The 26,111-nt window shown below is 41.4% G+C and overlaps 1 protein-coding gene across 1 annotated transcript in view; it reads left to right on the top strand.

Annotated features, from left to right (window-relative positions):
• Positions 1-5,737: 5,737 nt before the first annotated feature.
• Positions 5,738-26,111, top strand: part of GALNT15 (polypeptide N-acetylgalactosaminyltransferase 15) — a 41,672-nt gene continuing 21,298 nt past the window's right edge. The window contains exons 1-5 of the mRNA XM_075828619.1: positions 5,738-6,658; positions 9,120-9,286; positions 11,529-11,733; positions 22,675-22,842; positions 23,380-23,497. Of these exons, the coding sequence (XP_075684734.1) occupies positions 6,168-6,658; positions 9,120-9,286; positions 11,529-11,733; positions 22,675-22,842; positions 23,380-23,497 (1,149 nt within the window). The 5' untranslated portion in view covers positions 5,738-6,167. The remainder of the gene's footprint in view (positions 6,659-9,119; positions 9,287-11,528; positions 11,734-22,674; positions 22,843-23,379; positions 23,498-26,111) is intronic.

Genomic DNA, 26,111 nt, shown 5'->3' with positions numbered 1-26,111 from the left:
CAAACCCTGAATATAATTGTATCCACTTATACTAGTAGGACTAGTTATATACAGGTTTGCTACCTCTGAATGTAAACAAGAATGTCCTAATAGCAAACAAATATCTAAAAAACGGTGAGCAAAACGGGGCGACTACATGACAGGACCACCACATCTGAAGGTATGAGCCTGTTTCAGCATCACACTTCCAACAGACATCTGGATAACTTAGGTCCATTCTATGTAATATCTCAGGGATCAGATACTATCTGGACATAACCTTATAACCATTTTCTTGCAATCGAACACATCTATACGCAGACTTGGGTGCAAGAATTATTTTTTTGACCTGAACATCAGTAAAGTCGCAACCAAGGTCCCTTTTCCACACTTTCGTAAAAAGTAAGTTTTCGGCATCTACTGATGTACAACTTAGAAAATGTTCATATGCAGTGGATATCACTTTTTGGGGGGTTTATGCAGTAAGACTAAGGATTCAAACCAAGTAGGTTGTCTGTTAACATCTTTATGTTTGATAATAGAATGAAATTGATTATTATATATTAGAAAGCTAGCAATTTGAATATCACAAGGCAAATTTGCAGAACTAACCTACCACAATGTGTGGACGTGCTTCTTTCACTCCCTAACAACACATCTAACTCACTTAGCTTGGCCAGGCATCTCCTGTCTGCAGCACAAATCTTGCTGTCCAAAAACTCGAAGGCAAGTATTTTTCCTTCAATCATTGAATGGCTAGCAAAAATAGATAATGTGTATCATCGCAAGAAAATTGCTCACTGAAAGATCAGGTGCAATAAAAAAATGACAGGACGTCTTGGTGGTATGGGCCAACAACAGAGGATTTCCTTCCTCTTAATTCCTAAGTACACAGCTGTATGGAGGTATATTGATATCCCTTGGGTCATGCAATCCCCACCTTTTCTTTTATGTTCCTTTTTGTACATGGTTAATTTATGAAACAGGTATTGGATACTATAGGGACTACCTATATTTCGTTTACCATACTGTCAGATGGTGCCGGCACCCAACTTTAACTCATTACTAATGTGTTGTTAACATACAGTACGCTTTAGGTGATGAGGTATTCCTTGAATCTCTGCTCTCACTTGTGAGCGCCGATGTACTCCATACTATTTTGTGGTTTAATAGAAAAATTAAAAAATTAGATTTGAAAATAAAATAAAATGGTGAGCAATTAAAACACAAAACTGTAGTTACATAAAATTAGAAAACCTCTTTATGTCAAAGGGAAAATAAATCTCTACATAGCGATCTACATTCATTATCATTATTAAAGGTGTTTATCAGAATTAGAAAAACATGGCTGGTTTCTTGCAAAAAGAGTGCCACCCGTCTCCATGGGTTGTGTCTGGCATTACAGCTCTGCTCCATTGAAGTGAATGGGTCTGAGCTGCAATACCACACACAACCTGTGGACATGTATGGTGCTGTTTTGTAAAAAAACAGCCATGTTTTTTCTAATCATGTACAAACCCTATAAACACAAAATAAATTATCGTATAACTTCTCAACCCCTACAACCTGATATTTAGTAGAGGGCATAATTTGCTGCAATTACAGCCTTGACCTTGTGTGGATAGGTCTCTATCAGCCTTGAACATATGAGTAATGCATTTTTTTCTACATTTACCTTCGCAAAACAAAGCGAATGGCTTTTTTTTTAACCCCTTCCCGCCGCAGCCCTTTTTCAGATTTTCATTTTCGTTTTTTCCTCCCCACCTTCCAAAAGCCATAACTTCTTTATTTTTCCATTGATATAGTCCTACGAGGGCTTGATTTTTGCGGGACGAGTTGTAGTTTTTCGTAGCACCATTTATTGTTCCATATAATGTACTAGGAAATGGGAAAATAATTATTTGTGGGTTAGAAAATGAAGAAAACAGTGATTCCTCCATTGCTTTTTGCGCGTCGTTTTTACGGAATTCACTGTGCAATTAAAACAACATGTTAACTTTATTCTGTGGGTCAATACGATTACGGCGATACCAAATATATATAGTTTTTTTTTATATTTTACTACTTTTACAACTAAAAACCTAAGTGTAAAAAAGAACATTTATTTTGTGTCACCAAATTCTGTGAGCCATAACTTTTTATTTTTCCATCGATTAAGTGGTATGAAGGCTTATTTTCTTGCGGGATAAGCTGTAGTTTTTAATAATACCATTTATGGGTACATGCGACGTTTTGATCACTTTTTATTTCATTTTTTGTAGGAGATGAGGTGACCAAAAAATAGAGAGTATGGTGTTTACAATTTTTTTTTTACGGCGTAAACTGTGCGTGTTAAATAATGATATATTGTAATAGTTCAGACTTTTACGGACGCGGCGATACCAATTATGTTTATTTATTTTTTTACTATGCTCTAGGGGAAAATGGGAAAAGGGGATTTTTTTGAACTTTTAATTTTTATTATTTTTTTTTACAAAAAAAAACACCTTTATTTAACTAATTTTTACTTTTTTTATTAGTCCCCCTAGGGGACTTCAACCAGCGATCGTTAGATTGCTTGTACGATATACTGCAATACATTAGTATTATATCGTGATTCTGACAGGCTTCTATTAAGCCCAGCCGGAGGCAGGGCTTAATAGGAGCGCAAAGATGGCGAACCTGGGGGCTTTCATTAGGCCCCCAGGCAGCCATAGCAACCATCGCCCCCCCGCGATTGCGTTGTGGGGGGGGCGCGATGAGCTGTTAGAGGGGGTCGCCCCCTCTTTCTAATGATTTAAATGCTGAGGTTGGTATTGACCATAGCATTTAACGAGTTAAACGAGCGGGATCGCATGGACACCGGCATCGTATGGAGCGGGTTCACTCCATGAGCCCGTTCCATACTTCCCCTACCCGACTTTGGTGTATGGATACGTCAAATGTCGGGAAGGGGTTAAAGTCTAGCCACTTATTTTCAGTTGGATTGAGGCGTAGAGTCTATCCACTCTGGGACATGTGCTATATGATCTTAATGTTTACATGTCCAGTCTCTGCTATGGAAAAGCTTCCATACAACATTATGCCGCCACCCATAATACATTGCTGTGGGGATGGTGTTTGCCAAGGAATAGACAGTATTTACGTCACAACTAGGGGATGATTTATCAAAACTGGTGCAAAGAAAAACTGAAGTAGTTGCCCATTGCAACTACTCAGATTCCACCTCTCATTTATCATTTACCTCTGGAAAATGAAAGCAAGAACCTGATTGCTTGCCATGGGCATCTCCTCCACTATTCCTTTACATCAGTTTTGATAAATCTCTCCTGTAGGGTTTTGAATTTTGCCCAACAAGCAATATTTTTGTCTAATACCACAAATAAATTGTTATGCTTTCTGACAAACTCCAGATGTAATTGTCCTAACTTGATGTCCCCAGTATGGCTCACAATTTAGATACCCTATATTTATATCTTTGGAGTGCGGGAGGAAACCCACACAAACACAGGGAGAACATACAAACTCCATGCAGATGTCCTTGCTGGATTTGAATTCAGGACTCCAGCGCTAACCACTGAGCCACCGAGCTGCCTGCTTTGATGTGGTTTTACTTTAGTCGTCTTCCAGCCAACCTCTCATACGGGCCAATTGTATTTAGAGCACCTTCAGACTAGTCTTAGCCACTGAAATCTGTAGTTCCTTCAAAATAAAACAAGGGAAAAACATGTCAAAAACAGTTGTATTTTAAAAAGCACTTCACAAGTAACCCTAGTGTATTTGACCTGTTTACAGATCAGGGTTTTTTAGCGCCATGTGAACATGCCCTAAGGGAATTATTTTTCTTTGACCTCTAGTTTCTATTGCGAAGCAGGGGAGAGCACTGAAGTCTTGTAGGTGAGTATAAATTTTTTTATTTTTCATACTACTAACTTTATTTTTTTTGCAGTTTCCATTGGACAGTTTGGACTACGTCACAGATTTATTGGGCTACTTCTATGATCTAAATTTTTTGTTTTTTAAATAAAATGGTTAACGACGGTTGTGTGGGGGAGTTTTTATTTCAATAAAAAACAAAACATTTCAGGCCTTATGCACACGACCATAGCTGTGTGCAAGATCCATGATTATGGCACGGACGGGCCGGAGGGTGTCATCCGCAGGCCGTCCGCAATCACGGACCATGCACACACAAGATGTGCATTGACTTCAAGGAGCCCGGACAGCAATTGCGGTCCATAAAATGACATCCTGTTTATTTTTGCGCCCCTTCCCTGTTGAATTGAGGGTTGCTGTGTACTGCGCATGCCACAGAGCATGGGCAGTTCACAGCTACAACGGCTCCAGCTTAGGAGATAGGGTCGTCTCCCGTCCCTACTTTCCTATGCCCTGGATGTGCCGTTTAGCATCTGTATATGTGTCGTGCAGAGACACAAACACAGATGCTAATAAAGATGGCTGCCCCGACAAAAGTAAAAACACACAAATAAATAAAGTTACATTAGGGAACATATTAAAATAATTACAAAAAATAATATGCCTATAACTTGAAGAGGACCTGTCACTAGGTCCTACAAAGTGAGTTAGTAGTCTAATCTCTTAGCCGCTGTGTCTGTGAGTCCAGCAGTGTTTGTCCTGTACTTGTGCGTCCTTCTCTGAGCTATGGATCCCTCTATATTTAGCAACAAATATGGAAATGACTCGCTGGCTAGCCAAGTGGGTTTGGCCGCCAGCGATTCTCAGTGGGCGGAGTTACCACTGAGCCTCTGACCTGTCAGTGTGAGGCTGCTTCCTAACCACAGTCTTCAGCTAGCGTCATCGCATGAGGCCACGCTGGCTGAAGACTCACGCGATAACAGCCGTAACATGGGTGAATAAATCCTTCTCAAGGTTTTGCAAAATATGTGCTGCTAGTCATTCCTTAACGTAATATCTTGTATGAGGTCAGAGGATGTCTTTAGTAGCGCTTTGCACGAGACTACTACACATTTATGGGTGCACTGTTCCTTGTGTCCTATGTTTGACATCAGAGATAAAGTGTGAGTACTATATGTGCTCTGTTAGTTTAGCAATTCAAGAACCCCCTAAACTTCCACGTCTAAGGGAGCTCTTACATGGCTCGATGTGGGCTGTGTAAACGAGCGCCGATCAACGAGACTGCTCGTAGATCGGCGCACATTTGCTCCTTTCGCAAGGAGCTATGTATGGGGACGAACGCTCATTACTGCGATTGCTCATCCCCATACATTATTATCATGTCAGCAGCGCGTCTCCCTGTTGACACGGGGAGATGTGCTGCAGACAGCAATAATATTTCATGCTGCATAAACTATACAATCACGTTTGCTCGTTCATCGGCTGATCGTTGCCCTGTTTAAACAGGGCAATGATCGGGAACGAAACCTTCTGTGAACGCTCGTTTTCCCGATAATTGGCCAGTGTAAAAGGGCCTTAAGAGCATTTTACGTCCACTTTATCAATTGGGACTGTTAACTGTTAAATGTTAGCAGTAGTTCAATTAAGATATATAGTTGATCAAATTAGCAGGCTACATCCCAGTTAAGCTTCTTTTTTACCGGTACTACATGTTCAGATTTAAAGTAAATGTTTTTTGCAGAATAAATTCTGGGGAAGGCAGAACCCAGGAAACAAAGTGGGCGTTAGGACCAGGATGCAGGGAATAGGAGTGTCTGGCAGTGGAGAAGTTCTGTGTGAAGGGAAGGCAGTGGCTGCCTAGTTACATCTGTTCATCAGAGCTCAGTGCAGTATAATAACCGAGAGGGATCGCACATCTGGGCTGCTGTCCCTACGAGCGGCTGGGATAAAATGATAACACTATTAGGGAATTGAATTGCCCACTCCCTATAAAAAGATGATATCTAGAGAATATGGAGTATTTTATTTTTACTAACGTGGAATTTCATTGAAGACGTCTAATCCTAAAGAAATCCTTGGGATTACTGTTACTTGTTTGTTGACTATATATTTTCTTACACTCACTGGAAGGAATTTATCTAAAGAGTTCTGGTTGGTTCAGAGGGAAAAAAAGAAAAGAAAATATACATAAAAGGAACGTGCAAGTGGAATGTAAAGAGGAAAGAAGGACCAGTGTGTGGGAAAATACATGTTTGTCGGTGAGGGAAACAGATCTGGAATGAAGATAATTCCAAATACCATGACGTTGTGTGCCTTACTATACAACAAGAAACATGTTGTTGAGGAAGAGGTGTAGATCACTGCTGTGCCAGCTGCAGATACTAGTTCTTATGTTGGCATTAGTTTTTCTGCTAGTAATGGTGGCTATGTTAGATCCAGAAGCCCAAAGTGAGGACAATTCCATCTATCTAGACCAGCATTATGGTGGTGGTGGTGAGCGTGGAGGACAACGATGGGCAGGTGTCGGCTCACTGCTGGAGCCTGTTGAGGAAACAAATCAGTATAAAGTGGAGGTTTTGTCTCCACTTTCTTCTCTCAGGGATGAGGAACTAATAGCTATTGGGATATCTGGAAACACAAGAAGCCTTGACAAGGTCAGGAAGAACATGTACAGAATAGTGAAGCAGTACAAGAGGAATAATGAAAATGATATAGTTGCTAACACTGAGCAAACTGAACGAGCAAAGACCATACGTAGGTTTGACGAGGATGGCAGCCAGAAAATTTCATTACGCAGGGTAATACCTGAGGGTCGACATTCACAGTGAGTACTGATAAAAATACCTTTAAGCTAATATTATTAACCTTTACATATTATGTGGCAGGTCCTCCTGATGCTTCTAACTAGGTTTTCTTTTTAATTTCTAGTCTATACAACAAGATATAGGAATATTAAAGAAGTTCCATAAGTTTTAATAAATGTAGCTATGCTCTGCTGCTTGTTTAAATTTGTTCTCCCATAGACATAGAATGTGTCCATAGGGGATACATGTACTGTTTGTATCCTGCCCATCTAAATAAACCATACTGCACCTCCATATGCCTCCAGAGGTTTTTTCCTCTTGGATTCAGACACAATCCAACAGGGAAAAGATCATACCATGTTCCGATGAATGCAGATATATTGCCTATTTAGAAGCATTGCTTCTAGGGGAGAATACTTTTCTTATATAGTGCTGTATAGAGGCACCATGAAGAGGTATAAGGAGTACCTACAGCTCAGTAGTACACCATACTGAATAATATGTTTCCAGCCATAGGGGGTCATTTAGAGTAGGAAATTGGACATCCCACTCACCCTACCTACATATTTTGGTGATGTCATTTCAACCTTTTCTACAGTTATTGCAATGAAGTGAAAAGTCATTATTCCTTCAGAGCTTCCTTCTTTCATAAATTAGGAATTTTCAATTTTTTTCTACAATGCTGAAAATGTTTATGGAGCACCTTTATGAAATGTGGTTAATAAGAAAGGGTGGTGATATTCATATAAGCCATTAATGCATTTCTAGAATTTTATTGCACAAGTTTTTTTTTCACAAAATTTTAGTGAAACAAATTGAATCGCTGCTTTCATTTTTTTACCTCACGCTCGAAAAATGTCAATTAGAACTTTACAGGTTACTAATGTCCTCAAGCTCCTTTCTGTGTTTGCACCCATACAAATACCCATATATATAGCGCTATAATACTGCTACAGGGAGAACATATAAAAAACAATTTTGTATCTACAAATGCCAAAGAATGCAGCTACAATTTGTACTTTGCCTCAAAGTGTACTTCCAAACATACAGAGAAACAATTATAGTGCAGGACTGTACAGAATAATCCGTTTTCTAAATAACTTGTATAGCAGTTTCTGTCTCCAAATAGCAGTGTGGACTGGCCGTGGTCCATGCTATGTAATAACTCCAGAAGAAAACGGTTTTTTTCATGTCAAAAGTGTCCAAAGCCTTTAAATGTTGGACTTCCCCAATTGCCACCAATGTTAGCACTTTAGTGTTATTTATTTTGTTTCCAAATAGCAGCATGGAAAAGTTGTGGTCTGTGCTGCAGGCTATTCATAACTATGCAGTATAAACGTGTCCTGCTCAGCCTCCTCGGCTCCTGTCTCCAGTACGTAAAATCACAATACATCTTACAGTGCTAGCTCTCATCCTCACAATAGTGAGAGAAGCTTACAGGAGAAATGTCTGAAACTAGGAGCAGGTTGCGAACTGAACATTAGTGTGTCTGAAAATTAATGAAGGAATAAAGATTGCAGTTTGAAACTGCAATTTTGTTTAACTCCAGGTAACCACCAACATATATAAAAATCTTTTTTTCATGTCAAATGTATAAATAGCCTTTAAATGTTGCCCAATTGCCACCAATGTTAGTACTTTAGTGTTATTTATTTTGAATTGATTGATAAGTTACATTCATCTACAGCTGAATTCACTGTTCTGCACGCTGCAGAGCTGAAATCTCCAAGCATTCCTTGCTTGATTAGTGTCTGCAGAGTTTGATTTTTGAGAAATGCAGGCTTTACACAAAGCATTGCATAATAATCTGATGTAGGAGAAAACAATTGTACCAGTGCATTATGAAAGCTCATTAACGAGTTTGCTGACTGCCAGCAGAATTGTGAATACAGCTCAGGGCTATAAAACAGGCTGTAACTCGGGATCAGTACAGAATAAATAATGCAATGTATTTACAATATTACTAAATGTTATATGTAGATTATATCAATACATGAATGTTAATACAGTGTTCAAAGGTGGACATACCCTTAAAATAAAATCATACTTAATACTAGTTTAGACACTTCAATCTTGTTAACCTGGATGGCCACTGCATTTATATTGCTGTGAATCTATGGTATGTGCTATGTTTAACTATTGCTATAAGGATGAGTTACATGATTTTCTAAAGTGTGTTAGATGCAGGTATGTGTTCCAGATTTGAGGCTTAGATAGCAAATGTTTTTGCAGTAAGCAAAACCGGAATGTTGTTGTGAGAAGAGCATTTACCATTTTTATGATACTACAGACAGAAGTTTTCTGTAATTTCATATAGTCACCTATTGCTTCATGATTTGTTTTCATTAAAGTTATTACATCTATAATTTTAGGTGTCTATTGAATGTGTCCATATTTAAATTATGGCAATTATTGTATATGTGCTTGCACGAAAACAAATTCTTTATTTTAAAATAAATAAATGTTTTATGTTTAAAACAGATGTCTCAAGCAAATTTACAATGAGAATCTTCCTACAGCTAGCGTTATCATCTCCTTCCATAATGAAGCGTGGTCTACACTACTGAGAACTGTTCATAGTGTGCTAGACAACTCTCCGAAAAACATCCTGAAGGAAATAATCCTTGTGGATGACCTAAGTCACCAAGGTAACACCTGAGTTTCAGTTAGGACTAAATAAGAATTCTTACCCTGTAATATTTTTATTTTTTTTAATGCCAAGGAAATGACACTTGGAAGTCAGTGATTAAGACCCTTTTCATTGACAAATACCTTCATTGAAGTCTCATCTTCAATATTTTTACTAGATTTTTAACTATACAGGGTTATGTCACAGTTTTTTTTATGTCTGCACTGACCGGGTCATCTACTATCAACTCATTAGAATACAAATGATGCCTGCACTTAGAAATATACTTATAAATTTGCATAATTTGACATTTTTGAAGAAGGGCTGGAATGAAGCATGCCCCATATGATAGAGTATATTTAGTTGCCAACCTCTCCTCAGGGATCCAGCTGAGCCAGATAAGGCTCTGTTCCCACTCTGTTTCAGTCTTCCGTCGGAGGTATACATTGGGAGAATTTTCCAAACATATCTCCAACAGAAGGCTGTGGACTATGCCACTGTATAGACATACAGAGACATACATCACCAATAGCCTCCCATGTTAAAAAGAAAAGATTTTTGTGAGATGCCTCTGTATAGAAAAGCGTAGTACTTTTTACTATACAGTTGAAAAAAAAGAACACCCTTTTGGCATCCGTTGGGTGAATGGACCCCTATGTACACATTTGACTAATGTAGGGCTCAAACACAATGAGAACAGAGCCTAACCTGAGGAGGCTTATGTGACTCGCTACAGGACTCACTATAGGATTCTAAATAGTGCACCAGAATGCTATATGAGAGCCAGAGAGAAATCTATACAGATAGCAGAGCTGGCACATACCCTCAATAGCTTATGTAACACACTTCACTCCAACCCACACAGGGCTGTTAAAGGAGTTTTGAGGGTTTATGTTAATAAAGTATAATCACTGTATAAATGAAAAGTTCTACAACTTTCTAGTATACTTTGTGTTTCAAAACCTCACCATTTTCAAGATGATATCAGTAAATGAGAACCTTCTTGCCATGGGAGATCACAATGTATCCATTAAATTAATAGCATTATAGTCCATGGGTGACAGATGCCACTATTAGGCATCCGTCACCATTAGACTAATATGGTATCCATTTTATGTATATGTCATGTAAAGCTATTAAAAAGCCCTTGGCAAATGCGATAAACATACTGTATGCCTGTCACATATGCCATACAGTGGCATACGTCACGCATAGGCTCCTATGTAAAAAAAAAAAAAATGTACAGTGCACGGGTCTAGTACGCTATTCCATGTCTTAAAAAAAGGTATGCTGACGTACACAAGCCCAACAGAGGCCAAAAGGACACTCTTTGACCCTTGTCTGGCTAATGGAGCCCTATGTACACATTTGTCATGTAACCTTTTATTTTCTGAAACCTAAATATCCTTTGAAGGGTTTTTCCAGTTCTAAGAATTTGATGGCCTATCCTCAGGATAGGCCATCAATATCTCATAGTTCGGGGTCCGACTCCCGTTACCCTTGCCGACCAGCTGTTTTGAAGGGCTCACAGAAGGCTGTAGTTCTGTGAAATGCGCTACAAGAGTGTCGGTAATTCACAGTGTTAGCAGTGACAGGAATGAAGGGTAAGCAGAACTCGTTCAAGAGTTACGGCCCCTTCAAAACAGCTGATCAACTGGAGTGCCGGGAGTTGGAGCCCGACCGATTAGATATTGCTGGCCTCCCCATTGTTACTGGAAAGAGGTCCTCCAAGTTTTTTAACCAGGAGACTTCATACTGTATAGCCACCAAAACTGTTTAACATGAGTACAGCACAATTCTTCTAGTCAGGATGTATATATAGCTATTAGACCTGTTTTGCATGAATTTTGAACCATAATACACCCATATTTACAGATCCTATAGCATCCGTATGTAACCATTACACTGAAGGGTTGTCTACTAGGGATAAAAAGGAAATCCATAAGGTAGCCCTTTTGAAATACGGATACAGTACTGATAACATACGGATTGAAAACAAAAGACGTACAGATGCATGTGTATTGTAAAAGATCTCCATGATCGTTGAAGTAAGTTTTACAATCACAAAACAGATGAAAGCCTGTGCATAATACAAAATAAAAATTCTGTAGTCTTGTGAAACTGACCTGAATAAGAAAATATTACTATATGTAATAAAAACTGCATGGAAAAGTGGAAAAACTGGGTTCTGATGTAAAAGATCTGCTATATGATGGAACAACACAAGTGATTATATTAGTATTGAAATGTTCCGAATGTAGGTCATCTGAAGACTGCCCTAAGTGAATATGTCTCTAGAATTAGTGGAGTAAAGCTAATAAGAAGCAACAAGAGACTTGGTGTCATTCGAGGTCGTATGCTTGGGGCAGCGAGGGCAACTGGAGAGATCCTTGTATTCATGGACCCACATTGTGAGTGTCACCCTGGCTGGTTAGAACCTCTTTTGAGCAGAATAATGAATAACAGGTGAGAGATTATATATGTTGTGCTAGAATATTCTTTGTGCCCTGGGTATTAAAAAGAAGTCAGCATTTATTACCTGGAATTCTTCCACATTGCTGTACAAACCCTTTCTTACTGTTACATTGCAGTAAGCAGGGTACGTCTGGCTCACTGGAGGAGTGCCAGAAGACGCTTGGGTGGGCACAGGCTCTAATACGATAATGGGCTCCTAGTATAAGAAGGCCCCAAAGCTCCAGCAGAAGACAAGCCCAGTTGGAGCTGACTTTAGAGGCAATCACTTGCGACTAGGGTTTATTTCTTAAAGTGTAGCTAAACGTTTGACAAACTTCTGACATGTCATAGTGACATGTCAGAAGTTTGGATTGGTGGGGGTCCGAGAACTGAGACCCCACCAATCGCTAGAACGAAGCAACTGAAGTGCTCGTATGAGTGCTCAGCCGCTTCATGTTTGTACTGCCTTTTCCGGAAATAAATGTGTCGGTGTACGGACTCAATAGAAAGTCTATGAGCTGAACAGACACAAAGCGGCTGAGCGCTCACACGAGCACTTCAGCTGCTTCGTTCTAGCGATTGGTGGGGGTCTCAGTGCTCGGACCCCCACCAATCCAAACTTCTGACATGTCACTAGGACATGTCAGAAGTTTGTCAAACATTTAGCTACCCTTTAAGTAATCTATTAAACCATATTGAATGTATGTCATGTATGTGCAATGATAACAACAAAGATTACGATGAAATTAAAAGTAGACTTGCACATGATTTGTATGGAGGGTGAACTCTCAGAATAGTTTTTCTCTGGTAGACCCAAGGAACCCCAGTTTGGCAGTAAATATTTAGTATGGGTGCTTTTGGACAGGTTCTTTATTGATAATCAATTAGTTACACTTCTTGCAATCTTAGGTCATAAGTTTTATCCAACTAAAACTAAAAGCTCATAGCAGAGAATTACCGTACAGCATAAATTTATAATGCTCCTTGAAAGTAAAACTCCATTTTTGGACAACATTTTGTAATTGAAATCTACATAAGAAATGTAGTAACTTTGTAAATTTCCTTGTCTTGTACTAATTTTCAGCTATTTGTAAGTTTCTTTTCTATTCACACTTAGGGTCAGTTCACACGGTGCTTTTTGGCTCTGATTTTGACGGGGAAATTGCATCAGAAAAATTCCCAAATTGTCCTTATTGATTTCAATGGGAGGCACGTTCATGGAAAAAGAAAGCGGCTTCCTCTTTCTTGGAGCAGTTTTGCCTCTGATCTTCCATTGAAATGAATGGGAGGCAGAAAAACGTCCTGCTTGTTTGTAGTATTTTTTTGCCGCAGTTTTTGACCAGAAACCACCAACTTATTTTGCATTAAATTCATTTTACAAAACGCCTTAACACGTGCTAAAAAAATGTGCCCAAAAAAAGCGGTAAAAAACCGCTGGCATTTCTAAATCTGCGGCATTTCTAAATCTGCCTCAAAAATCCTGAAGGAATTATTGAGGCAGATTTTTTCTGACTGACAAAAAACACTGTGAGAACCTACCCTTAAGGCCTCATTTACACGAGCGTAATATACGCGCGTGCAACGCGCGTGCCGTACGCACCTATATTACTCTATGGGGCAGTGCAGACAATGCGTGAATTTTGCGCAGCGCGAGTGCGTTGCGTAAAACTCACGACATGTTCTATATCGTGCGTTTTTCGCGCATCACGCACCCATTGAAGTCAATGGGTGCGTGAAAACCACGAAGGTCGCACGGAAGCACTTCCGTGCGAACTGCGTGATTCGCGCAAGAGCTGTCAAACTGAATGTAAACAGAAAAGCACCACGTGCTTTTCTGTTTACAAACATCCGAACGGAGTGTCTTAGAGATGAGCGAACCGAACTTCACTGGGTTCGGCCGAACTCGTTTTGACCGAACCCGGCAGGAGACAGTCACTGTCCAGGGTGCTGAAAGAGTTAAACTCGTTCAGCACCCTGGACAGTGACTTCCGATCCCAATATACGTGAACATGTAAAAAAAAAAAAGTTCTGACTTACCGATAACTCCCGGCTTCTTCCTCCAGTCTGACCTCCCGGGATGACAATTCAGTCCAAGTGACAGCTGCAGCCAATCACAAGCCAAGCACAGGCTGCAGCGGTCACATGGACTGCCGCGTCATCCAGAGAGGTGGGGCCAGATGTCAAGAGAGGCGCGTCACCAAGGACGCGTCACCAAGGCAACGGCCGGGAAGTTCTCGGTAAGTACGAACCTCTTTTTTTTTAAACAGGTTACTCGATATGGTGATCGGAATTCACTGTCGAGGGTGCTGAAAGAGTTACTGCCGATCAGTTAACTCTTTCAGCACCCTGGACAGTGACTGACATCGACTAGCCTCATCTCTATGATGGCGGCTGCGCGAAAATCACGCAGCCGCGCATCATACACTGATGACAAACGGAGCTGTCAAGTGCCTTTTGCACACGTAAAATGCTGCGTTTTTTTGCGTGCGCAAAACGCACACGCTCGTGTAAATCAGGCCTAAAGGGGTTTTTCCATTAGAGACATTTATGGCCTATCCACAGGATAAGTCATAAATGTCAGATAGAAGCAGGTCCCACCTCTGGGACTCGCACCAATCTCTAGAACGGGGCCTCCTAAACCCCGTTATACTGCTTTGTTCCCGCTGATTAGTTTGATTTCTGACCATGTTAGATGAAAACAGTGTAGCTCGCTGAGCTACACTGTTTCTGTAACTCCCATAGTAGTGAATGGCATTTACGGAAACACCGTAGCATGCGAGCAGAGGTTTGACCCGCATCTATCTGACATTTATGACATAACCTGTGGATATGTCATAAATGTCCCTGATAGTAAAACTCCTTTAAGATGACAAAAAACAATTATGCTTCTTTCTTCCTGGAGTCTCAATGCAGTTTATTGTCACACAGATAGTCATAGGCACTAGGGTATGTTCACACGATGAGAGGCATTTACGTGTGAAAAGACAGACTGTTAACAGCTGCCTCGTTTCACACGTAAATGCTCCTCCTCGCATTTTGTGAGCCGTCTGAGACGCTCGTAAATCTTGAGCTGTGCTTCATTGAGTTCAATGAAGAACAGCTCAAATTACGTGGCAAAGAAGTGCCCTGCACTTCTTTGCCGAGGCAGTCCATTTACGCGTCGTCGTTTGACAGCTGTCAAACAACGACCGTAAATTACAGGTTGTCTGCACAGTACGTCGGCAAACCCATTCACATGAATGGGCAGATGTTTGCCGACGTATTGCAGCCCTATTTTCAGGCGTAAATCGAGGCATAATACGCCTCGTTTACGTCTGAAAATAGGTCGTGTGAACACAGCCTAAATGACCAGCAAAATTTTTCTGTTTTTGCCTCTCTGCATTTCAGCAGCCTTAACTTTTTTATTTTTTCATTGACGTGGCTGTGTTCACACGCAGTGAGCAAAAACTTCTCAAAATACGGAGCTGTTTTCAAGGAAAACAGCTCCTAATTTTCAGAAGTTTTTGAAGCCACTCGCGATTTTCGCAGCGATTTTCGCAGCGTTTTTTACATCCGTTTTTGGAGCTTTTTTCCATAGAGTCAATGAAAAACTGCTCCAAAAATGTCCCAAGAAGTGACCTGCACTTCTTTTTCGCGGCCGTTTTTTTTACGTGTAAAAAACGCAGCAAAAACGCTTCGTCGGAACAGAACGCCGTTTTCCCATTGAAATCAATGGGCAGATGTTTGGAAGCGTTCTGCTTCCGATTTTTCGGCCGTTTTTCGCCACGGAAAACGGTCGAAAATAAGCTGTGTGAACATACCCTAAAAGGCCTTGTTTTATGCTGGAAAAGTAGTGTTTATTTTTTTATCGCAGTTTGGTAGAAAAAAATTTTCTGGTGTGAATATAGGAAAAAGCGATTCTTGGCATTGTTTTTTCTTGTTTATTTTTTATCCTGTTCACGTTTCCCACTAAATAACATGTCAAATTACTTCTTCAGGTTATTACGGTCGTTATTACCTGATATGTGTAGGTTTTTTGTTTTTATGTAGTGTAGGGGCAATCAAATATATTTTATGCAAAATAATGACAGTTATTTTTTGGACATTGTTTTCATTTAATTTATTTTTTGCTACTTTTTTTAATCCCGTTAAGGGATAACTTTACTTACAACTTTATTTTTTACTTATTATGTATTAGCATACTCCATTATACTGTGTCACTTTAACACAGGCTTCTGTTAGGGCAGCACACAATGTGTCCGAACAGCAGGCTTACTGAACAGACAGCCCTGCGGTCCTTTCTAGGTCCCCAGGGCTGACTGCAGGGGGATTCCCTGGTCTTTGATTACGTCACCGGGTTTCCGATGACGAGATCAAAGAGGGGAATTCCCTTTGATCATGCCGCGGTCACAGACCGCGGCGCTCAAAGAGTTAAACAGCTGGGGTTGGAATGTTTTCCGATCCCAGCTGTGTTCAGGAGGGTGCTCTAAAATCAGGAGAGCTCATCAGCCTCTTCTACAGCGACGCCAAAAGACGTCGCTGTAGACTAAGCACCTGCACCGCCTGCCGTCAAAAGACGGAGAACGGTCGTTAAGGTGTTAATCTAATATGTAAGGGGCCGCTTACACGGCCAGACATGGGCTGTGTAAACGAGTGCCTATCAACAAGACAGCTTGTTGATTGGAACACGTTTGTTCCTTTCACAAGGAGCTATGTATGGGGACGAGCGATGATTACTATGATCGCTCGTCCCCATACATTTCTAACATGTCGGCAGCACGTCTCCCTGTTTACACAGGGAGATGTTCTGCCGACAACGATAATATTTCTTGCAGCATAAACTATACGATCAGCCAATGAACGAGTGTTTTCTCCTTTCTCGGCTGATTGTTGCCCTGCTTACACAAGGCAACGATCGGGGACAAGAGTTCACATGAGCGCTCGTTTGCCTGATAATTGGCCCATGTAAAAGGGCCTTAAGGGCATGACCAGACGTGGCGGACTTGCTCTGGAATTCCGCTGCGGACAGTCCGCTGCGGAAATCCGCAGCGTACATGTTTTTCCATTGCTTTCCACAGCTTTTTAGTGAGGTTCGTTTACACGTTGCGTAAAACTCAGCTGCGGACCATAGGCTGCGGTGCGGAATTAGGTGTCCGCAGCATACACTGGTTGTTGCGGACGTGTAGCGGACTTGTTGCGGACTCATTGCGGAATTTCTCCATTGACTTCAATGGAGAGTCAAAATTCTGCAATAAAGTCCGCAGATGTTATGTGTGTTGCGTAGCGTATTTGTTTTACGACCATGATATTTCTTCATTCTGGCTGGACCTATGTATTTCTAGGTCTACAGCCAGACTGAGGCCCCATGCACACTAACGCCCGTAATAACGGCCCGGGCAGGCCCATAGAAGCCAATGGGGCTACCGTAATTACGGGTGACTACGTGTGTGCACCTGTAATTACGGGAGCGTTGCTAGGCGACGTCAGTAAATAGTCACTGTCCAGGGTGCAGAAAGAATTAAACGATCGGCGGTAACTGTTTCAGCACCCTGGACAGTGACTTCCGATCACAATATACATCAACCTGTAAAAAAATGTGAAGTTCCTACTTACCGAGAACTCCCTGCTTCTTCCTCCAGTCCGGCCTCCCGGGATGACGTTTCAGTCCAAGTGACGGCTGCAGCCAATCACAGGCCAATCACAGGCTGCAGCGGTCACATGGACTGCCGTGTCATCCAGGGAGGTTGGGCTGGATGTCAAGAGATGGACGCGTCACCAAGGCAACGGCCGGGTAAGTATGAATTTCTGTTACTTTTACTAGGGAAAGGGCTGTCCCTTCTCTCTATCCTGCACTGATAGAGAGAAGGGAAGTACTTTCACCTCAATACGCAATGGCTAGTCCGCATCAATTTAATGCCCATTTTAGGCAGAGCCGCAACAGAATCTGCAACGTAGATTATGTGCGGCATTGATGCGGACAGTGGCGGAAGAAATACGCCACATCTGGTCATGCCCTTACACTCCTGAAAATCTGCAATACATCGCATGACACTGACGTTTTTACTGTAACATCCTGACAAAAGTGTATTGCAATTTAAAGCAAAGATAGTTAATGACACCAAAATGCTGGATAAAACATGGGTATGTAGTCTACTGCTGAACACGTGAGTGAGTACCTTGAATGCCAAAGATACAATCACTTAGATAGTGAAAAGTAGATTTCCTTTGTATGAGGGTGCTAAGTGTACATCACCAAACAGTGAGCATTCCTAGGTTTATTTCCCCGAGACTAAGATACAACAATTCTAAACTGAGATTTGTCTTTAAAAAGTTATTAACCCCTTCCCGCCGCAGCCCTTTTTCAGATTTTCATTTTAGTTTTTTCCTCCCCACCTTCCAAAAGCCATAACGCCTTTATTTTCCCATCAATATAGTACTCTGAGGGCTTGATTTTTGCGGGACGAGTTGTAGTTTTTTGAAGCACTATTTACAATTATAATGTACTAGGAAACGGGAAAAAAATTATTTGTGGGGTAGAAAATGAAAAAAAACGATTCCTCCATGGTTTTTTTTGCACCAATTTTTCAGAATTCACTGTGCAATTAAAACAACATGTTAACTTTATTCTGTGGGTCAATACGATTACCAAATATATATCGTTTTTTCTATATTTTACTACTTTTACAAGTAAAAACCTAAGTGTAAAAAAGAAAATGTATTTTGTTTCGCCAAATTCCGAAAGCCATAACTTTTTTATTTTTCTGTCGATTAAGTGGTATGAGGGCATATTTTTTGCGGGATAAGCTGTCGTTTTTAATAATACCATTTTGGTGTACATGCAACGGTTTGATCACTTTTTATTTAATTTTTTGTGGGAGATTAGGTGACCAAAAAATAGAGATTCTGGCGTTTACAATTTGTTTTTACGGCGTTCACTGTGCAGGTTAAATAATGATATATTGTAATAGTTCAGACTTTTACGGATGCGGCGATACCAATTACGTTTATTTATTAAATTTTTTTACTATGCTCTAGGGGGAAAATTGAAAAAGGGGGGTTTTTTGAACTTTTAATATATTTTATTTTTTTTTACACAAAAAAAAACTTTATTTAACTCATTTTTACTTTTTTTATTAGATACCCTAGGGGACTTCAACCAGCGATCGTTAGATCGCTTGCACGATATACTGCAATACTAATATATACTAATGTATTGCAGTATATCGTGATTCTGACAGGCAAATAATAGGCAGGGATTAATAGGTGTACAAAAATGGCGGACCTGGGGGACTTCATTAGGCCCCCAGGCAGCCATAGCAACCATCGCCCCCCCCCCCCCCCGCTCGATTGCGTTGCGGGGGCCGCGATGAGCTGTTAGAGGGGGTCGCACCCCTCTTTCTAACGGTTTAATTGCTGCGATCTCTATTGACCGCGGCATTTAACGAGTCAAACGAGCGGGCTCGCGCTCGAGCGTGATGCCACTCAGTACCCTGAAGTGTCGGCTGTAACAAACAGCCGACACCCGCATCGTATGGAGAGAGTTCACTCCGTGAGCCAGCTCCATACTTCCCCTACCCGACTTTGGCGTATGGATACGTCAAATGTCGGGAAGGGGTTAAAAGTAATTAGTAAAATGCGTTCACTGATGACAACCCAGTCCATGTGCTTCATTAGTGCATATGGATATTACAGAGTAAGATCCCACACTTAGAACCCCTCTATTAGCCAGAGCAGAAAGTAGCTAATAAAGAGCAGCTATCTCTCTGCCAGACCCTGCCTGGCCATGTTCGCCTAGCGGTTGGGCCACACATGAACTGCAACGCGTGCCTTACCTCTTTATCTTGTTTTATGTCCTTGATGCAACTAGATGTAAGTAAAAATGTGTTTCCTGACTGCTACGAAATCTATTGTAGTGAGTGATGCAAGGGAAGATTTTTATGCACCACTCACTTCAGCACTCAGGGGTCCTGCTCTGTGAGTTTGCGTAGTCTACCGCCTCGTGGCTGAGCTATTGTTACTCCTAAATGCTTTCACTTCATAATAATAGCACTTGACCGGGCACATATAGTAGTTCAGACATTTCATAAACTGACTTGCAAAGGTGGCATGTTATGACAGTGCCATGATTGAAGTCACTGAGATGTTCAGTACCCATTCTTCTAGCAATGTTTGTCTATAGATATTGCATGGTTATATGCTTGAGTTTAAGCATCTGTTTGCAATGGTGTGGCTGAAACACCTGAACTGTAATAATTAGGTGTGTCCACATACTTTTGCCCAATAGTCAGGGGTACCATGGTTCAGGTTGCCCCTTGGCACAGCAGGGCATCTTAAAAAAGGACTGTAGGCTCTCTGCCCCGCCATTCGCTCTCGTAGACCACAACTTCAGGCCTGCACCCTACAAGCACGAACCTCAGTGCAAGTGGCACGATAACGTCATTATGCCAATTTGTGCTTTGCCGCTTACAACCCAGACTACAGGCCAGAAGAGTATTTAATTTATTATTTATTATTTTTCGGGGGAACATTTCTCTTTGTTGGGGTTTACTCAGTGGGCACTATTTACTGTGTGGAAGCACAATTAAAGGCATGACTAAGTGTGGGGGACAATTATAGACACATTACTACGTGGAAAAGTATTGCCATGTGTTTGCCACTAATATTTTTGGGGTAACTATAGCTATGACACTATTTCTGAAGTACAGTATTTGGGGGCACTGTACTACAAAGAAGAAACAGTAATGTGGACACCTGGGTCAGCGGAAGGTACTGTAACACAGTTATGGGGGAAGCAGATAAAGGTGCGGCAGAATGGGAAGTTTGTGTAGAGTGTGGGTGAAAGGTAAGGAAGGTGCTGGAAAAATGTTTGGTTAGCAAACTCTGAAGAGGAAAGTTATGGTCGGGAGTAGTCATTATGACATGATGTGGCAATGTTATGTGACCCTTGCATAATGCAGAGGCGTATCTTGGTTCTCCTGCACCTGGGGCAAAGATTCAGTTTGGTGCCCCCCCCCCCCAACTTCTTTCTTGACATTTCCTTCCCCCTTTTTTTATGCAACCATTTGTAAATTTTACAAGCAATATAGTTATATAAGATAGTTAACATAAGAATAATAATAATAATAATAATAATAATAATAATAATAATAATAATAATAATAATAATAATAAAAAATGAAAATAAAATAAAGTGAAGCGGTCAGTGTGCCTGACTAAAACATATTGTATAACTGAGGCTAATGAGAATATATGGTGACATAATAAACAGCCTCCTCTTGTAGGTTAGGCCACCCACCCCTTGTAGATACTGTCACACATCCCCCCTTCTAAATAGTAACACACAGCCCCCCTCTAGATACTGCCACACAGCCCCCTTTTAGATAAAGCCATACAGTCCCCTCTTGTAGATAGAGACCCCCCGTAGATAGTGCCACACACCCCCTTGTAGATGAAGCCACACAACCCCCCCTTGTAGATAGTGCCACACAGTCCCCCCTTGTAGATATCGACACACAGCTCCCCCTTGTAGATAGCAACACGCAGCCCCCAAACACACAAAAACAACTTGTACTCACCTAGCCTCGTTCCTGTGACGGACAGAGCAGCTCCACAGCCTCCTCAGCAGCCTATGAGACTGGATCCTTGTGTAGGCCGGCGTGATCCATTGACGTCATTGTGCCGGCCTGCGCAGGGATCCTAAGGACAAAGATACAATTGAATATTATAGTCGTCCAGGGCCCCAGATGCCAGGTGCAGGTGATGGGCTGGGAGGCAAGTGCCCCCTCTTGCCAAAGGCCCCGTAGGAGAAAGACCCTGCTGCAACTCCACTGTATCTATAACATAGCAGACAATAATAACAACTTTCTGTTAGTGAATTAGGAAGGAGAGGTCTACAGCACAAAAAGCTGAGCCTTTAAGGGAAATGCTTCACAAAGGTACTATACATGATGATCTAAGAGCACTGTGAAGTTTTTATTTTTCCCTGGAGGTACCACTTAATTATTTGTTTTCCATGATCTCATCTTGAACAGCTTTAGTTCTAGAAGGCAGTGTACTTGCAAGGATAGGAGACAGAAAAATAAGGTGTAATGACAGGGTAGGGAGACAGACAGGAGAGCCCTAATCTACCCGCCACTCAGTCCCTGCCTACTTGCACGGCCCGTCCTGGGCGATGGTGTACAACTGGGCGATGGTCTCTACGCTCAATATGTGTATGACAGACAAACAGACAAGGGTACACAGAAGCTATGGGGAAATGGGGCAGTTGCCCACGGCAACACCGTGAGCAACAGGAGTAGTGAACGAGCCGAGTCAAACCAGGAGTGTACGAGGTACAAAACGCAGAGCAGGAGCGTAGTCAGTAAAGCCAGGGTCAAAATTAAGCAAGGTCAATAATAATAGCAGGAGCAGCAGAGCAAGGAAAGAATCACAGGCAAAGACAAGCAGGAAATTAAGGTATAAATAGGCCGAGGGCGGGAGCTAGAACCGTCTGGCCAGGCTGTGATAGGTTCTCCCACTCCTGAGCCTACCAGCCTGAGTGTTAGCAGATCGAGTCACTCTATCAGAGCTAGGAGCAGGTGCAGACTGATTAACCACGGGCGTCGACACAGAAGCTGTGTCTGGCAGATTCTTTATATAAGGTTTACAACTGTACCTTGGTTGGTAAAATCCTGAAATGTTTAGGATGATGCCATTTTAATCCTTTTTCTTTTGTGATTGCTTCAATTAATGGCGAATTCACATGGTCGTAAATTTGGTCTGTACATATTTACTGCTAACAATTGGCAGTATGTCTCTTCAGAGGACAGTAAGAATACCTTTCCTTTGGAATCCAATTTTGGCAAGAAATAATATTTTTAACTATGTGAAAAAGCCAGAAAAGGAACCTTGTAAGAAATATGAACTGTAACGATAGTAAACATATTTTATAATTCCGTATACAAAAGAAGCAAATATTTTTCTTTTCTTTTTAAGAAACTGTATAGTGTCCCCGGTTTTAGATGTAATTGACTGGAGAACATTTAAGTATTATCACTCTACTGATTTGAGACAAGGAGTATTTGACTGGAACCTTGATTTTCACTGGGTCACTCTGTCAGAAAGTGACCAGAAGGTACGGCAATCTCCCATCGTTCCATTCAGGTAATATTTAAATGCACAGATCAAGATAAAGTTGTTGGGCACTCACATGGCTGTAAACACATGTGTTGATGTATCATGCTGTGAGTGATAGAACTGCTTTATATGTGGCTATCTGTACTTATATGGTTGTAATCAAGATAGCCCCTTTAAATATGCCCTATTAGGGCATATGGAAGGCATAGAGGGGGGATTCCCTGTTTAGGACCCCCTCTATTAGCCAGAGCAGAAAGCTTTAAACAAAGAGCAACTCTCGCTCGGGTGGTCCCGTCTCATCCATGCATTACATGGAAAAACCAAAAACATATCTGACTATACAATTAAAATATAGGTACATAAATGTTATCATACACGTTAAATGGCTTGCTTTAGCACTCAGAAAAGAGTTCTAGTAAATATATATTCATGTGGTTGAAATTCAGCATTTTTATGGCTTACTAACTTGAAATTTTTGTATCCAAATGCATATTATTTATTTAAAATAAAGATAAGTGCAAAAATGTTTTACATATGAATATATTTTATGTTCTATTAAACTAGGACTCCAGTAGTACCCGGATGCGTTATAGCGGTAGATCGTCATTACTTCCAGAACATCGGGGCGTTTGATACATTCATGAATGTTTCAGGGGTTGAAAATATTGAACTTTCTATCCGGGTAAGTTATTAAAAATATGCATTTTATTTATATAAATATTAAATCCATTACATCACATTTAGCCATGGCCAGGTTAGAAATGGACACATGTATCACTATTTTCCACAGCTTTATTTGGTGCGGCATTTGCTCCATATATTTTATATAGCTAAAGACCGGATTAAACCAACCACAATGATCAGCGTTGCTGTTATTTGATATCACTAAATGCCACTAACTGTTGGGGAATTAAGAAAGCGAATGACTATGTACTGTACCACGTTACACCAGAAAATGAGCACTAGATACACCGTTCAGCAATAACAGTAAAACCACTCAGGAGAGGTGACTAACATTGATTATTTGGTTACAATGACACCTGTCAAGCTGTGGGTCTTATTAGGCAGAAAATGAACAGTCAGTTTTTGAAGTTGATGTGTTGGAAGCAGGAAAAAATGGACAAGCGTAAGAATTTGAGTGACTGACAAGGGCCAAATTGTGATCACTGTATGACTCAGTCTGAGCATTTCCAAAACAGCAGGTCTTATGGGGTCTGCTTAGTATGCAGCAGTTAGTACCTACCAAAAGAGGTCCAAGGAAGGACAACCAGTGACAGAATCAAGGGCAGAAAAAGGCAAACTGTGGCACGGGGGGGCCATGATCTCTGGCACGTGCTCCTCTCACGGTGTTGAGGGCCGTTGTATGTAGGGGCGCAGAACACAGGGCGAGAGAGCGGAGCGCCGCTTCCGTAGGAGAATGGTTCTTCAGTTTAAACTCCCTTATCGATCACTAATAAACAGGAGAGTAGAGTGGCACTTCCTTCTGGGTTTCTCAGCGCTGAACACTTGGCGGCGTTGTGTTATGTGCTTGGCAATCACACAATGCAGCACTGCTCTTTCTCCTGGTGTTCAGAACTGACAAGCATTTATTAAAGCGCTGCCATCTGTCCTGGTGACTAGCGCCGTCGCCATCACTAGTCTCTGTAAAAGTAAGTTAAAGTCAGTCTAGAAATCAATGCCACAGTGGCAAAGATTTTAAGCTTCCTTGTCCCTGTCCCCACCAACGAAATGTCTGGCAGCTCTTTCCACTATATATGTCCCAGACTCCCCCCCCCCCACCCCAGGGAAATCTCTGGCTTTTCAATCGCCTATGTGCACCTCCCCTAATCTGATGTTCAATAGCCGCGGTCTCTCCTATGTGCACCCCCACCCAAACCTAGTGTTCAGTAGCCGCGGTCTCTCCTATGTGCACCTCCCCTCATCTAAACTAATGATCAGTAGCTGCATTCTCCCCTATGTACACCCCCCCCCCCCACCGAAGCTGGTGATAAGTAGCCGAAGTCTCTCCTATGTGCACTCCCTCCTCAAAGCTAGTGTTCAGTAGCTGCGGTCTCACACATGTGCACCCCCTCCCCTAAGTTTGTGTTCAGTAGCCGTGGTCTCTCCTATGTTCACCCCCCTTTCCTAAACTGGTGTTCAGTTGTGTGGCACACTGGGTACTTCATCTTAGATAAAAAAATATACACCGGCATGCCATACTAAAAAGCTTGCCTTACATGCACCTTTTAGCAGGAGAATGGATTCTGCCATACGGCAAAAATTCATTCAGGAATGGTTTGAGAAACATGATAAAGAATTCAAGGTGTTGACTTGGCCTCCAAATTCTCCAGATCTCAATGCATTTCATATGTGGAATGTTCTGGAAAACTTACAGGTCTTGAAGAACTTTCCTGCTAACATCTTGGTGCCAGATAGAACAGGACTCCCACAGAGTCCATGGCTTGATGGGTCAGAGCTGTTTTGGTGGACCCACACAATATTAGGCAGGTGGTATAAATCTTATCGCCACGGTCTGTCTCACAAGCCTCTTTTTGTGTGACACCTGACTCCCCAACCCCATGGCAAACAAGTATCCAGGATTAAGTGAGATAGTCCCCAGATTGCTGCCAGTGTTTAAAAACACTACACATCTATTCTGAGAATGTGAGTTATAGATTGCTTTTGCCCCAATGAATTCTCCAGTCATTATCTTTGACTTTAAATATTGGCATCGGCTGTGAGAGTGATTGGAGTGGCAGCTCATCTGCTTCTCAAATTTAAAAGGGTATTCGAGGCAATGTATTGTTAAACTTTATCTACTGGAAAAGTGATAAATGTCAGATCAGTGGGGGTTTGTCTTGTGGCTGGGGTGAACGAGGGACTCTCCCCGTTTTAGCAATTGGTGGGGTAAGAAATGCTGTAATCTGGAGTACCGCTTTAACTTAGTTAGTGGAGTAGCAAGCAGTCAAGGACCATGGTGGAGACAAATATGTTATATAATAGGGATATTGTTGCTGGTGCATTTCTATGGGTACTGTTAGTGCCATATGGTGGGTACAATGGTATTTGCAATTATTTGTGTGTTATTACTGTGCTAGCATTACTATTTCACCTACACTATTTTATCAGCACTGCAGCGTGGAATATCTGTAAATTGCCACCATGAGTACTAGGTGCGTCCCTAGTGGAGATAGTCTACTGTAAATGCTATATATTGGAAAAATGCATAAGCATTATTTCCATTACTAGGTCAGGGCACTCAGACAACACAGTATTGAGATTACAAACAATGTAGGATTTAGAGACTTGGCCTGAGT

This window comes from Rhinoderma darwinii, chromosome 5 (genome assembly GCF_050947455.1).
Source record: "Rhinoderma darwinii isolate aRhiDar2 chromosome 5, aRhiDar2.hap1, whole genome shotgun sequence".
In the NCBI taxonomy this organism is placed as follows: Eukaryota; Metazoa; Chordata; class Amphibia; order Anura; family Rhinodermatidae; genus Rhinoderma; species Rhinoderma darwinii.
This window is presented reverse-complemented; position numbering and strand designations above follow the sequence as displayed.